Source organism: Cordyceps militaris (assembly GCF_000225605.1).
Source record: "Cordyceps militaris CM01 unplaced genomic scaffold CCM_S00001, whole genome shotgun sequence".
Taxonomy (NCBI): Eukaryota; Fungi; Ascomycota; class Sordariomycetes; order Hypocreales; family Cordycipitaceae; genus Cordyceps; species Cordyceps militaris.
The window spans coordinates 804,847-819,910 of NW_006271969.1; the positions used below are offsets into that span (position 1 = coordinate 804,847).

At 54.8% G+C, this 15,064-nt stretch overlaps 5 protein-coding genes across 5 annotated transcripts; 3 read left to right on the forward strand and 2 right to left on the reverse strand.

The window, feature by feature from the left end:
* Window positions 1–953: 953 nt before the first annotated feature.
* On the forward strand, window positions 954–3,007 carry CCM_00199 (alkaline serine protease AorO; the record flags this gene model as incomplete). The annotated part of the gene is made up of 5 exons (XM_006665359.1): window positions 954–1,138; window positions 1,196–1,590; window positions 1,650–2,176; window positions 2,245–2,531; window positions 2,590–3,007. The coding sequence occupies 5 exons, from the start codon at window positions 954–956 to the stop codon at window positions 3,005–3,007; spliced, it is 1,812 nt and encodes a 603-aa protein (XP_006665422.1).
* Window positions 3,008–3,864: 857 nt separating this feature from the next.
* Window positions 3,865–5,257, forward strand: CCM_00200 (alanine--glyoxylate aminotransferase; the record flags this gene model as incomplete). The annotated part of the gene is made up of 4 exons (XM_006665360.1): window positions 3,865–3,953; window positions 4,077–4,702; window positions 4,759–5,117; window positions 5,177–5,257. The coding sequence occupies 4 exons, from the start codon at window positions 3,865–3,867 to the stop codon at window positions 5,255–5,257; spliced, it is 1,155 nt and encodes a 384-aa protein (XP_006665423.1).
* A 1,292-nt stretch (window positions 5,258–6,549) lies between these two features.
* CCM_00201 (exportin-1) lies at window positions 6,550–10,214 on the forward strand (the record flags this gene model as incomplete). Its single annotated transcript, XM_006665361.1, has 7 exons — window positions 6,550–6,615; window positions 6,731–6,760; window positions 6,841–6,913; window positions 6,987–7,058; window positions 7,116–7,837; window positions 7,888–9,926; window positions 9,977–10,214. 7 exons carry the CDS (start codon window positions 6,550–6,552, stop codon window positions 10,212–10,214), a joined length of 3,240 nt encoding a protein of 1,079 aa, XP_006665424.1.
* A 612-nt stretch (window positions 10,215–10,826) lies between these two features.
* On the reverse strand, window positions 10,827–12,518 carry CCM_00202 (C6 finger domain protein; the record flags this gene model as incomplete). The annotated part of the gene is made up of 1 exon (XM_006665362.1): window positions 10,827–12,518. The coding sequence occupies one exon, from the start codon at window positions 12,516–12,518 to the stop codon at window positions 10,827–10,829; it is 1,692 nt and encodes a 563-aa protein (XP_006665425.1).
* Window positions 12,519–13,430: 912 nt separating this feature from the next.
* Window positions 13,431–14,408, reverse strand: CCM_00203 (RTA1 like protein; the record flags this gene model as incomplete). Its single annotated transcript, XM_006665363.1, has 1 exon — window positions 13,431–14,408. The coding sequence occupies one exon, from the start codon at window positions 14,406–14,408 to the stop codon at window positions 13,431–13,433; it is 978 nt and encodes a 325-aa protein (XP_006665426.1).
* Between the last annotated feature and the right edge of the window lie 656 nt (window positions 14,409–15,064).

Here is a 15,064-nt window from a genome sequence, read left to right on the forward strand (position 1 = left end):
AAGAAATGCCAGATCAATACATGAAACTGGAGCATCGATGACACGGCCGCGGCGCTATGACCGAAAGCCGAACGAGCGGGTAATTAATAGTATAATATGTACATGAGTATGATCTCGTATATGCATCGGAAAATACTACCTTCTACTTTTGATTGTGGGTGGTTCAGGCACAGCCCTCCGATCGAAACGATCTTGGACTAACCGTACCTTGATTGCGAATATTACTCGCAGGCAGCGCTGTTCAATACGAGTGTGATGTCATTATATTCTTATTATGCAGGGTTTGGGGGCTTTTGTGTGTTCTCTCACAGTTCCGGCCGTGCATGTTTCTCGTCGAGAAGTCGAGAAATTACCTAGAATGGCCGTGCCTTGCGTCCAATTTGGCTACTCAGAAGAGGGCTTTCGTCGAGTACTTTTCGAATCGGCATCGTGAAATTTGACAGTTTATTTCTTTTCTTGAGGTTATTTTTGCGATGTGTGTAACCTCTGTTCGTTGTCTTGAATCTCGCCGGGGGCCGTCTTAACGAGGCCGTTCAAAGTGAAGTGGAGTTTATTGCCATCGGGAAAGTTCTTTGCCTCGGGCTAGATCAATCTAGCTCTCACTGCAATTACCGAATTGGAAGGTGCAGGCTCAAATTTCGGCAGTATCGGCACTTTCTTCCTTGGCCAGTGCCGATAGACCTTCTTATTCAGGCCGTCTAGATGATAGCAGTTGGTGGAATTGCATCTCTGTCTAATGCAAGCTTGAAGTCTATGTACATTATTCGATGTTAGTTCAGAGAGTTGAAAGCTCTCCTCGTCGTCGGTTCAATAGAAATGATTGTTCAGTGGGTATAAATACTTTCATTGCTCCTCTCAGATCGACTTTCCTGCGACTGCTCTACTATCAACAGCAAACGTTGCCTGCACTCTTTTACTTGGCTTGAGATTTGATTATCCAAAAGATTTTGAAAATGATGTCTTCTATACTTCTTGTCACCACCCTCGTGGTGGGAGCGTTCGCAGCACCAGCCGGCAGCAGCGGAAACGGCAATGGCCAACCGGCTAGCCCTGCCGTACATGGCGATTTATCTGTCCCGGTTCTCATCGGGATGAAGCAAAGGAACATCGAGAATATGATGAAATATGTTCTAGAAGTGTGAGTGGCCTGCGATAGCTCAGTATCTATGTATCCTGTCGGTCTGACTCTCGACAGCTCGGATCCCACTTCCGCCAAGTACGGCCAACACTACAATCAGGCACAGGTTGATGCACTCTTTGCCCCGGATGACCAGGCTATCAATTCTGTGAAAGACTGGCTTGTCAGGTCTGGGATCGCCGCTAGATCTATCAACTTGTCCCGGAATAAGGCGTGGGTCAGATTCGAAAGCACCGTCACCGTACTCGAGTCTTTACTTCAGGTGAACCTCACGGTGCCCAAGAACGCCAAACGCGATACGATCGCCGATCCCGAGTTACCGGCGCACATTTCGTCCGTGGTGGAGTTTGTGCTGCCTTCTCTGAATACCTCGATCCATGATGGCACTGAGCAGCAAGGAAAGGAACTTGGTCGTCCATCTTCCAAGCCATTTCACGGGTTTGTTGACCCCGGTGAGTAACACAGTAAGAAGCGCACTATACAGTAATTCTGACTCTACTTTGGCGAACAGTCTCAACGGACAAGTGCGACAAGATTGTCACACCTGCCTGTATCCGAGCCATGTACAAGATTCCTGCCAACAGCGGCCCTGCAGTTCGGGATAATGTGCTCGGCATATTTGAGACGGAGAACGACTACTTTAACCAAGCTGATCTGAACGAGTTCATCTCCATTGCAGACCAGAACATTACGACAGCACCCAAGCCGGTCCAGTATTTGATTAATGGTGCAACGGTCGACCAGACACGGGCCAACGCGGGAGGTGAATCCAATCTCGACTTCCAAATGGCCGTGCCCATCATCTACCCGCAACAGACGGCGCTGTATCAGATTCAGTACCCCAAGTACGGCTTAGGAGATTTCAACTACATTTTTGCGCAATTCCAGGACGCTCTCACCGGGTCATACTGCGCTGACAATGATGACCAAGGCAGCGGCACCGATTGCAATCAGTACCCTGTCCCGAGTGTGTTTTCTGTATCCTGGGGCTCTACGGAGCCGGTGTACTTCAACAAGCAGACAACTGATCTTTACACGGTATGTTTTGTCATAGCAGCTCGTCATCCACCGCATAGCCGGACAACGAAGGACTAACGAACGTGTAGCGCATGTGCAATGAATGGGGAAAGCTTGCGCTGCAGGGTACCACGGTCGTGTTTGCCTCTGGAGATCATGGAGTGGATGGCAATGGTAACTCAGAGTGCGGCCTGAGCGAGAATTTCCTGGTAGACGGCTCAAGCGCCTGCCCGTACATTACCTCGGTCGGTGCTACGACTCTGCCTTCTGGGGCTGGCGTCGACGATTCTGAGATTGCCGCGGTCAGCTTTGGTTCTGGAGGTGGTTTCAGCAACCTGTTTGCCACGCCGCCATGGCAGAAGAAGGCGGTTTCGACGTGAGTTATTGACAACACGCCGTGCGTTTCGACCATATTGCTAACTCGAGTTGGCCAGATACTTGACGCAACATGATCCCAAGCTACCAGCAGCCTTTTTCAACAGGTCAGGTCGCGCCTACCCGGATATTTCCGCTGTCGGTGACAATGGCTTCTCGGTGAACAGCGGCCTGCAGAGTCTCAACGGAGGCACCTCGATGTCTGCGCCCATCATTGCCAGCATCTTCAGCCGCATCAACGAAGACCGCCTCCGCGCCGGGCGAAGCACGCTGGGCTTTGTCAATCCGGCTCTGTACAAGGCGTATGATGAGCAAAAGGCGCTCTTCAACGACATTACTGTTGGATCCAACCCAGGGTCTTTTAGGGATTGTCACCAACAGGGCTTCCAGGCGGCGCCGGGTTGGGATCCTGTTACTGGCCTGGGCACACCTAATTATCCGAAGCTGCACGACTATCTCATGAATGTTGGGAAATAGATGTGCAAATGTGCCGTGTTGGGCAGTATTTTATTTCATCTGCATTCATCTCTCAAGTAATGCCAACACACTCGAGCTGTTGCGTTGTTCCCCAAGAAAACAGATTTAAAAGCCAATGATATGATTGGAGCGCAAAGCATTCTGAAGAGACCACCGATGTGGCCACACATGACTGGCCCATGGCTGGCGACCGGCAACGAAAAGACAACGAGAATACAATATGATTCATAATTAGTCGAGCGGCATCACTCGCTAGCTCTGCACCCTTCGTAATGGCCGCTGTAAGCTGATGTGGAGTTTGTCTGGGCAGCGGAGTGCGGCGGCTGGCTGCTCACAGCGAGGGCCGAGCAGCCGGGAAATGCCGGAGAAGCCAATTTACAGTGGTTGGCCCGGTACCGCACCTTGGTGAAGCCGCTGTAGAATCTCGCTGCGGCCGCTGTAGAATCGACGGACTTGATCCCCCAATCCCCTAAATTAAACCCCTTCTTTTGCCGTTTTGCCCGCTGTCCTCGCCGTCAATCGGTATCTTGCGACTCGCCATTGACCAGACGGGAGACTTGTAGCGCTATAACTGTCGCCGCTGTCCGCACTGCAGCTCGCCGAGTCTCCCTCGTCATTGCTTCACCACGTCGCAACGAGCCATGGCATCGCGGCTCTCCCTCCTCCGAAGCCCCCCAGCGCTCCGGTCGGTTGTGGTGGAAGAGATGCCCCGCAGCCCGTCATGGACATCCACCTGCCGTCCTTATTACCCCTCCAGCGCCGCCAGAATAATAGCTTCAATCCCCAGCACTCCTCTACGTTCTTCCACGTCCATTGTTTTCTCTCCCATACACGTACAGAGTCGCAAATACTCCAATATGTCTTCCCAGGCTCCCCACCCTACGCTCCTCATCCCGGGGCCCATCGAGTTTGACGATGCGGTTCTCCAGTCCATGAGCCACTACAGGTACTGTTTCCGTTTTCTGCCCCGCGCCAACCATGCTCCCGCTGTGGCCCATTGGTTGGAACGGGATCTGCGCCCAACTCCAAAACCACAACGCTGACATTTTTTTTTTGTTTTCAAATGTAGTGAGAGCCACGTCGGCGCTGGCTTCGTCAAGATTTTTGGCGAGACCCTCTCGCTCCTCCGCCAAGTCGTCCGTTCGACCGACCCCAACGCCCAACCGTTCATCATCAACGGCTCTGGTACCCTCGGCTGGGACCTCGTCGCCGCCAACCTCGTCGAGGCCGGCGAGGATGTTCTCGTTCTCAGCTCAGGCTACTTTGGCGACCGCTTCGCCGACTGCCTCACCCAGTATGGCGCCAAGGTGACCAAGCTCGACGGTCCTGTCGGCGGCGTCCCCTCGACCGCCGAGATTGAAAAGGCCCTCTCCGAGAAGAAGTTCAAGCTCGTCACTGCTACCCATGTCGACACCTCGACCGGCGTCCTGTTCAACCTCAAGACCCTTACCCAGTCCGTCAAGAAGGTCTCCCCCGACACCCTCGTCATTGCCGACGGCGTCTGCAGCGTCGCCTGCGAGGAGCTCGCCTTTGATGACTGGGGCCTGGACGGCGTCATCACGGCCGGTCAAAAGGCCATCGGCGCTCCCGCCGGTCTGTCCATTTCCTTCTTCAGCGGCCGTGCCGTCGAGGTCGCCCATAACCGCAAGATCCCCGCCGCCGCCTACTTTGCCAACATCAAGAACTGGACTCCTAGTAAGCAGAGTATAGCGTCACTGTGCATGGATGGCTGACTAACGAGGCAACCACAGTCATGAAGAACTACGAGGCCGGCAAGCCGTCTTACTTTTCGACACCCTCTCCTCAGCTCATCCACGCCCTCAACACTGCTTTCAAGCAGCTCCTGACCAACGGTATCGACCATCGCATCGCCAAGCACGTCGAGGTGTCCAACTACGTCAAGAAGTCGATTGCCGATCTTGGCCTCAAGCCTGTTGCCAGCAAGAAGGAGGACCAGTCCCACGCCATGACTGCTATTTACCTACCGGAGGGCGTTGGTGCTACCGATGTTCTACCCAAGCTGCTGAGCAAGGGTGTCATCTTTGCCGCCGGCCTACACGCCACCATTGGCGCCAAGTATATCCGCTTCGGCCACATGGGTATCTCTGCTGTATGTGCATGATAAGACTGAAGACCATCATTTGTCGATACTAATCCGGCTCTCGCTAGGTCAACTCGAACCGCGGCGATATTGACAAGGCTCTCAACGCCCTCAAGGAATCGCTTAACGAGTGCGGCTACAAGGCTTAGGTGGCCAAGATGAAGTGTACAGTTGGATGCGAGTGCTTCGGGATAGATGTGGTTCCCACCTGGCTGCATAATACAGATAGATCAAATCTAAACAAGCAAATGAAAAGTATGGATATCATGAGATAGGGCTACTCCCGGGAGGGTGATGAAATGCGCTATTCATGTACTACTGATAAACTATCAGCGGCAGCGGAGAGTTGGTTATTTCGATCTTGGTGCGGCTCGAGCACCGTGGCACTTGGGCGGCGGAAATTGATGACAATCTTGTGACAGCTTGCAGCGGATCGGAAACAAGTTTCAGAAGAAACAAGGAGAGCGATTCGCGAGCGCAGATTAGATGACGGCGTGCAAGTGTTGCAAGGGTGGGGGGTTTGCGGGCAGTAGTGACGGAGTTGTGAATATGCAAGTAGCGGTACCTGCAGCGGTGCGAGTGGTTGGGGGCCTAAAGTGTGGCGGAAGAAGCATATTGATGTGGCAACGGTGGCTAGTGGCCGGGCTACGAGCCCCGCCTTTTGCCTGTCAAGTACTTGTACTTGTGACTGTCGTGGCGCGGTGGCTGACAAAATGGATTACAGGGCGGTTAGGTTAGGTAGGTCGTAACTTAGGGTAGGTAGGTTCGGTGTGAGAGAGGATCGTGCAGTATCTTGATTATGAAATATGGTATTACAGAGAGACCATTTCCAATAGACGCTTTGATCGGGACATAACAATAGCAAGTAAGCAACTTACAGCAGCTACTTACCTACTTCGGTACGTAATAGGTAAGTACTAATAAACAGACCTTGAGCACAGTACCTGCCCGGGTACCTGGGTACCAACATGGTGGTTACTAAGTAAACAGCGCTGTAGCACTTTTTTGCAACCCCGCTTCCCCTCCCACTGGCCCCTCAAACTTACCTAGTACTTTGTTACAGCGAAGAGAGCCACTGCACTGCGATTTTGCTTCACCGCGCGCTGCTGCCAGGCACCTCTCCTCCTCCATCCACCATCCACCCAAGCTCTGCCTTTTATCTTCTCTTCTTCTTGGGCCTAACTATCTCCCATCATCACTACATTCCACTCACCGAAATTTTAAACTAAACTCGCTGTCTCGCCCGCTCGAGTCGCAGCTTCCTGCATCTGCTCCTACTCAATCTGACAAAGTGAAGCCCCCAGCCTTGACGCGCCACACTGCATCTTGTCGTCGCCCTCTGCGCTGGTGCCGTCGCCGGCTTTTGCTGCTGCGTCTGAAGCCGTGATTTCGCCTTCACCCACCACACACAACACCCCGCTCTCGCCCGCCTCCTTCCAGCATGGCCATCAGCATTGAGGAGCTCGACACCACCGTCCGCGCCTTTTACGAAGGTCGCGGCGATCAGGTACGTATTTTCCCTGCTCTGCTGCTTTTCCCCCGCCCTTTTTGGTGGTGGTCGCATACGCCCGACTCGTCCACTTCCTGTTTGCTTGGTTACTGACCTCGCCCGCCACCAACAGCAAAAAGCCGCGCAGAATGCCTTGAACCAGGTAAGTCTGCGGTACTCACGACGGGCCAACCAGGACCGCCCGTTGTGGGAACCATATACTGACTTTGATCCCTTCTGCAGTTCAAGGAAGACCCCGATGCCTGGCTCATGGTCGACAAAATTCTCTCTGACGCCCAGTACCCGCAGACGAAATGTGCGTCCACCTGACTCTGATCCGGCGTTCCTCTACAACCCCGCACGACAACTTTTGCTAATAAAATAAATAGATCTCGGCCTCCAGGTTCTTGACAATGTTATCCTGACGCGATGGAAGGTTTTGCCCCGCGACCAGTGCCAGGGTAGGTCGCTGCGTCAGCTCTTGTCTTGATACACGATTTGTTTACTAACTCCGCTAGGCATCCGCAACTTCATTGTCCAGTTCATCATCCAGTCCTCCAACACCGAGGAGTCTCTGCAATCCAACAAGACCCTCCTTAACAAGCTCAACCTCGTTCTTGTTTCCGTCCTAAAGCAAGAATGGCCCCACAACTGGCCGACGTTTATCAACGAAATCATCTCGTCGTGCCACTCTAGCCTGTCGATTTGCGAAAATAACATGATTATTCTGCGTCTGCTGTCCGAGGAAGTTTTTGACTACTCTGCCGAGCAGATGACCTCGGCCAAGACGAGAAGCATGAAGCAGACCATGTGCGCCGAGTTTTCTCAGATTTTCCAGCTCTGCCAGGAAGTTCTTAACACGGCCGACCAGCCGAGCCTCATCATGGCTACACTCGAGACGTTGCTCGCCTTTTGCAACTGGATTCCGCTCGGCTATATCTTCGAGACGCCCCTCATCGACACCCTGCGAACTCGCTTCCTGCCGACACCCGAATTCCGAAATGTCACCTTGCAGTGCCTGACTGAGATTGGTGGTCTACAAACTGGTGGCCCTGGCCAACCCAACTCATACGACGAACAGCTTGTCAAGATGTTCACTGAAGTCCTGACAACCATTGCCGAAATCATCCCCATGAACCTCGATTTAAAGTCCACATACCCTAGCAGCAACTCGCGTGATCAGCAATTTATACAGAACCTCGCTCTGTTCCTCTGCAACTTTTTTGGAGCCCATCTCAATGTACGTTTCCCACCCCGCGCCCACAATCTTGGTTTTGCTAATTGTCGCAGCTCATTGAGAACCTTCCCAACCGCGATTTTCTGTTGCATGGACACTACTACCTCGTCAGAATATCACAGATCGACGATCGCGAAATTTTCAAAATCTGCCTCGACTACTGGCTGAAGCTTGTCCAGGAGCTCTACGAGGAAATGCAGCAGCTGCCCATCACTGATCTGAACCCTTTGCTTGCTGTCGGTGGTGGCATTTCTGGCGGCGGCGCTCCCAACCCCTCGCTGCTCACAAGCTATCCTCTCCGCAAACACAAGTACAACGAAGTGCTGTCGAACCTGCGCGTTGTCATGATTGAAAAGATGGTTCGTCCGGAGGAGGTCCTGATTGTGGAAAACGACGAAGGTGAAATCGTTCGCGAGTTCGTCAAGGAAAGTGACACTGTTCAACTATACAAGACAATTCGCGAATGTCTCGTCTACCTTACGCACTTGGACGTGGTTGACACCGAAAACATTATGACCGACAAGTTGGCGCATCAGGTCGACGGCACCGAGTGGTCGTGGCACAACTGCAACGTTCTTTGCTGGGCCATTGGCTCTATTTCGCTTGCCATGAATGAAGAGACCGAGAAACGGTTCCTCGTTACCGTCATTAAGGACCTCCTTGGCCTGACTGAGATGAAACGAGGCAAAGACAACAAAGCTGTTGTCGCCAGTAATATCATGTACATTGTTGGCCAGTACCCTCGATTCCTCAAGGCGCACTGGAAGTTCCTCAAGACGGTTGTTAACAAGTTGTTTGAGTTTATGCATGAATCTCACGAGGGCGTTCAGGACATGGCCTGTGATACGTTCATCAAGATTGCACGACAGTGCAGAAGACACTTTGTTGCTCTCCAGCCCATGGAACAGGAGCCATTCATCGAAGAGATTGTCCGTAACATGGGCCGCATCACCTGTGATTTGACTCCCCAGCAAGTGCACACGTTCTACGAGGCCTGTGGCTACATGGTTGCGGCTCAAGGTAACCAACACCAGCAGGAGCGTCTCCTTGCCGACTTGATGAGCATTCCCAACGCCGCCTGGGACGAGATTATCAAGCAGGCTACCTTGAACCCCTCGATTCTCCAGGACTCGGAGACCATCAAAGTCATCGGCAACATCATGAAGACGAACGTATCGGCATGCACGTCTATCGGACCATACTTTTACCCGCAGATTGGCCGCATTTACCACGATATGCTCCAGATGTACCGTGCCACGAGTACCTTGATATCAGAATCTGTCCAGCGTGATGGAGAGCTAGCTACCAAGATGCCTAAGGTTCGCGGCCTGCGCACTATCAAGAAGGAGATTCTCAAGCTCGTCGAAACGTATATCGACAAGGCCGAGGACCTGCAAGCCGTCCGTACCCAGATGATCCCCCCGCTGCTTGACTCTGTCCTGATCGACTACAACCGCAATGTCCCTGGTGCTCGCGATGCCGAAGTGCTCAAGGCCATGTCTGTTGTCATTACCAAGCTGTCAAACCTGATGGAGGACCAGGTCCCCACCATCATGGAGAACGTCTTTGAGTGCACTCTGGAAATGATCAACAAGGACTTTTCCGAGTTCCCTGAGCACCGCGTCGAATTCTTTAACCTTCTCCGTGCCATCAACCTGCATTGCTTCCCTGCTCTGCTCAAGCTCGACAACAACCAGTTCAAGTTTGTGATTGACTCTTGCTCCTGGGCATTCAAGCACGACAACCGCGATGTGGAGGCTGCCGGTCTCAACATGTGTCTAGAGCTCATCACCAACATCGCCGAAAAGACAGATACCGCCACCGCGGATGCTTTCTTCCAGCGCTTCTTTGTTACGATTCTCCAGGATGTTTTGTTCGTCGTCACCGACAATGACCACAAGGCTGGCTTTAAGACACAGTCTATGTTGCTGATGAAGCTGTTCTACTACATTCAACCAGGCGATGGCAGTCAGCCCAAGATTCAGGGCCCTATCTACACCGAGGGCCAGGCTCAAGCGGGAACGAGCAACAGAGAGTTCTTGGGCACCTCGGTTTTCCAACTCCTACAGCGAGCATTCCCCAACCTGCAAGCGTAAGTGCAACACACCCTCTAGCCAGGAGATGATGCTAACAGTCGTACAGTGCTCAGATTACCAACTTTGTCGAGGGCCTTTTTAGCCTAAACACGCAGTACGACAAGTTCCGCCTGAACCTGCGAGACTTTCTCATTTCTCTCAAGGAGTTTGCTGGTGACAATGCCGAGCTCTTCATTGTGGAAAAGGAACAGCAAGAACGTGACGCCAAGGCTGCCGACATGGAGAGACGACAAAAGGTTGGCGGTCTGCTGAAGCCGTCGGAGCTAGACGACGAAGAGTTGTGACTGGGTGAAGAGTTTCGGTCCGAGTATGCCCCGAAGCAAGCGGCCAAGCTTGACGAGAACACAGGCGGAGATGGCTGGGAGTTTTATGGCCTATGAGGCGCAAAACCAAGGGTCGATATGACCACATGATGACTGTTTTTCCTTGCCACACGGTAGCTAGCAGTTTTTTTTTGTGCTTTTTTTTATCTCTAATTTCCTTTTTAGTTGTGATGATAGCGACAAAGGGCAAAAAAGATTAGATTAGTCTCCACGGCAGATTTTACCCGGCGAAAAAAAAAGGACGTCGTTTAGGTATCCTTTCTCAGATGGAGGGGATGCGTGAAGTGGACCTTTTCAAGTTTGTTCTTTGTAAAAGAGGTGTAGCCGCAGATGAAGGGGTTCGTGAGAATGACTAGGACAACCAAGGACTAAAGCAAAAAGTAGTTGGAGTTATGTAGATGTCTCTTGCGAATTATAAAGAATAAATGCAACTCATGAGTGGCAGCATGTGTGCGAAGAGGGTGGCAAGTATGTGAATGCATGTTCGTAAAAGGGCTAGCTAATGATACATGGTATAGTTAAACAAAATATATAAAGATGAGGGCGCGCCTCGCCGGGATTGAACAAAGGTGTCTAGCAGTCTTCGGTTTCAATGACTTGGAGGGGCCAGACCATGGCGTCGCGCCAGTAGGAGCCAATGTGGTTGGCAATGGCCTTGATCATGCAGGCGCCTGAGTTTTGAAAGATCCAAAAGTGTCTGCAGCGGTGGAGGAGGACGGCAAAGTAGGAGAGGATGATGAGGGCCTCGGGGCGGTGCTTGCGGAGGACGTCGACGTAGTCGGCGCCGAGGATGACGGAGAAGGCGGAGACGGCGTGCTGGCCGCTGTCGCGGGGGAGGTTGTTGTGGAGGTCAAAGGCCCACTGGAGCTTCTCGACGGCCTCGCGGCATGCGTCGACGCTGGCGGGAGCGAGGTCGTCGGAGCGGTCGAGCAGGGCGCGGAGGGGCTCGCACTCGCGGCCGCGGGCGACGATGCCGAGGTTGGCCTCGCGCGTGACCTGCAGCAGGGGGCGGAGCTCCGAGTCGGAGAGGAAGCGCCAGGTGGGGTAGATGACGGCGCGGATGCCGCGGTAGAGGTTGAAGCAGTCGACGAAGCGGTCGATGAAGCCGTCAAAGTCGGCGTTGGCGGCGCGCAGCTCGGCGAGCGAGTCGGCGAGCGCGTGCATGGACAGCGTCGACGAGAAGAGGAACCGCGGGATGCACGACGCCGTGTCGTCGGGCGGCAGGTGCGCCGTCAGACGCGTAAAGTTGGCCACGGCACGCGTCTGCAGCTCCGTGGCCTGGTGCCGGAGGTTGGCGACGACCGGGTGCGCGGCCGCCGCCGTGGCCGTGCTGAGGGACGGGAGGAGCGTCGACGACGAGGCGGACGACGAGGCGGATGAGGGAGAGGATGTCGACGCTGGCGAGCCGTGGGGTGGGAGGAGGGGAGGTAGGACGGCGGGGGCGTGGCTGGCGCTGCTGCCGTTGCTGTCGAGAGTTTGTTGGTTCTGCTGCTGCTGCTGCTGCTGCTGCTGTAGCAGCTGATTCTCCTTTTGCGTCGCCATGTGGACGGCGCCGAGGGCCAGCAGCTCGTTGATCAGGTACGGGGCGTCGAGGGCGTGGCGCATGGCAATGTCGACAAACTGCTGGAAGTGGTTGCTCGTGTTGATGGTGGGGTCCGGCATCATGACGGTCTGTAGGTGGTGCATGATTTGCAGGTGAAACGGGGAGAAGACGGAGGCGTCGGCGTCGAGTCCGGCCGTGTGGTGGCCTGGTGGTGTGGGCGGCGGCACGGCAGCGGTGGCATTCCCGTTTTTGGGATAATAGGTGTAGTTGCTCCGGCGAAAGGTGCCGCCGCCGCCGCCCGGGTGAGGCAGGGGCCCGCAGACTTGGTCAAAGGGAAAATCGCGGCGCGGGGAGGGGGGCGTGATGTTGTTGTTGTTGTTGGCGGGACTGGTGCTGGGTGAAGATGTCCCGGCGCCGCTGTTGGTCGGATCAGGCGGCTTGCTGCTGCTGCTGGGGCCGCGCGGAAAGACGCAGGCGCGGCGGTCGGCGCTGACGCAGTTGGAGCACACCGGACGGTGCTCGTCGCAGCGAATGTGCCGCCGCTTGCACTCGGTGCATCCGTTGCGGGACTTGCGGTGGGAGCGCCGCGTCTTGTTGGCGGCGGCGGCGGCGGCGGCGGCAGCAGCGTCAAACGGTGGTGGTGCTGGTGCGGACGAGGTGGTGGGATCGACGACGGCCGCGGGGTGCTCGTCGGCGGCGGCACCGGAGCTCTGGTGAGGCATTGTCTTGTTGTAGGTGGGTGATTGAGACGGAGGACGAGGCTCTAGGGCTTTCGAGGGAGACGATTGGCTGGTGACTGGTTCATCGTCCAACTTGACCCCCGCGCCGGTTAAGCTGTCACTGATGAGAGCGGGTGGATCGCTACGTTATGGGAATCGCTAAATCGGGCGAACGAGACAATGGAGTTGAAGAGGGGGGACGATGAGAGAGGTCTCGTGGAGATTAGAGCAGCCCAAGTAGTCGGTAGCCCAGCTGGCAAAAAGGATGCGAGGGAGGGCTGGCTGGCCTTGTCGATGAGGGCAGTAAGTTTGCAAGGGAAGAAAAAATAAACAGCAAAAGGAAAAAAAAAGGCTGAGCATGAGTCGGCCGCGTCAGTCGGCTTATTTCCAGCGCACCAATAGCATTCCTTTCTTTCCTTTTTTTTTTAATAAAAAAACGGTCTCTCTGGGGTCATGTTTCGATTTCCGCCAACAGAAACTCCGCCTCGCTCGCTTGTGCCGGAGTCCATCAGAAACCCGAGTCTGCTTCGCCCCCCCCCATGATTAGCGCGCCGGTAGTTTATCTTGCAGCAGGCATGCGAATCCGATCAACGGCTTCTTCTGGGCCAATCCCCCCCCGCACAAAGGCGAGCCGGCCGATTGAGTCGAGGGTTGGTTCTTAATGGCCTCGCGGTTTTAGGCCCCGAGACAAACTCCGCAGCACGTGCGGCGGCGCGTCCAAGAACATGCCCGTTTGCGCAATGCAAAGCTCCTGACAAGACAACTAGGAATTACATCTTTTGCTGCTTCGATTCTATATCCCGAATATGGCCTGGTCTATAACTGTGGAACGAAAGAAAGAAAAAAAAAAACGTGCAAACGGCCGTGGCAATGAACCGTCATCAATTCAACGCCCCCATCCAAACAAACCCTCATTTACTTTTGAAGCCCCCGCGACGACATGCGTGACGACGCATACTCGCCCTCGACGAGCCTCATGTTCGCATCCCGGGCGTCATCCCCCCCGACGCCGTCCCACGCGGCCGGCGGCGCCACCAGCCTGCCCGGGTACCACCACACGAAGACGGCCATGGCGAGGACCATGAGCAGCGCGTCAAAGACGTACAGCGTCCACTCGTGCGTGAGCAGGTAGCCGTCCTTGCCCATGACGTACTCGACGACGCGGAAGATGGAGCGCACCATGATGAGCGCGCTCGCCGCGTACATCATGCCCAGGATGCGCTGCCACGGCACGCGCCCGTCGGTGCTCGCCGCCGACGGCCAGCGCCGCATCCGCACGTGGAAGAGCGCCGCCGTCACGGCGAACAGCCCAAAGAGCACAATCTGGATCAGCAGCCCGACCAGGATGATGTTTTGCGCCGACTTCTTGGAGAAGCTCTCCGACGCCATCAGCCCGCCGCCGCCCGACTGCACCAGGAAGGAAAAGACGTCGCCGAGCACAAAGACGCGCGTCAGCCAGCGCGGCCGGATCACCAGGTGCCGCTCGCCGTGCACGGCGCGCGCCAGCCGGCTGAGCACCATGTAGACCGACGCCGCGAAGAGCGCCGGCGCCACGAGGATGAAGATGCTCTGCAGGATATACAGGATCAGGTTGTCCGTCCGGTCGGGGGCGGCGGCGCGGGCGACGTAGCCAATGACCTCGACTGCAAAAGGGGACGGGAACAAGTTAGCGTCGAGGTTCTTTTGGGGGGTGGTGCGCGCGCAGCGAGGCGAGAACGTACACAGGCCGCCGAGGGCAAAGGGAATGGCGAAGCGTGTTCGTGTGCTGACGCTCCGCCAGACGACGCCGGATGTGAGAAGCCCAAACAGGACGACGGCGACAATGGCCGCCGGCATCGAGGGCACATAGTCCCAGAGAAAGTACGCGCCCTTGTAGGGCTTGAGTTGCGGCATTGTGATTTTGAATGACGAATTTGAAAAGCGACTACTCTGATGATGGCACAAAGAAAAGTCACCGACAACAACACCAGAAGAGTAAAAAGGCAACGGGATCTCATGTCAGCGTCCTACCGCACACCCCCTTATGTACTCGTCCTTTTTTTTTCAAACACCAACGGTCCGCGCAACACCATCAAAAACCACGTCCTGCGCTAGAGAAAATAACGTTGCCCAAATCATCCCACATCGCCCCCATGCAGTGCCAGTCTCAGGCACGGGTCTGTGAACACGCGAGTTGCAATTCCTCCCCCAAAACGCCAAGGCGATAGGGGGGAGCCGTGCCAAACCCAATGGGGGGGTAATACGCGTGTTGGCCGTTAAAAATAAATTTAGTTGTGTGGCGCCCGGTTCGCTGACGGTTCAGCCGCACCGGAATACGCGCATCTTGCAAAACCTTGTTAACTAGCAGATTGGCGCAAAAAGGACGAGCTAGTTGGAATATGCACTGCCACAACCTATACACCAAACAGTACGCATTGATGAATCCGAGCTCATTTGTCCAAGAAGACCGGCTCCATCCCCCGATCCAATCATGGTCATTCCCGCTCCCACTCGATAGTTGGATCACCCACCACGTCGTTCGTTGAACAAACTCGGAGCCGGCTTGTGGG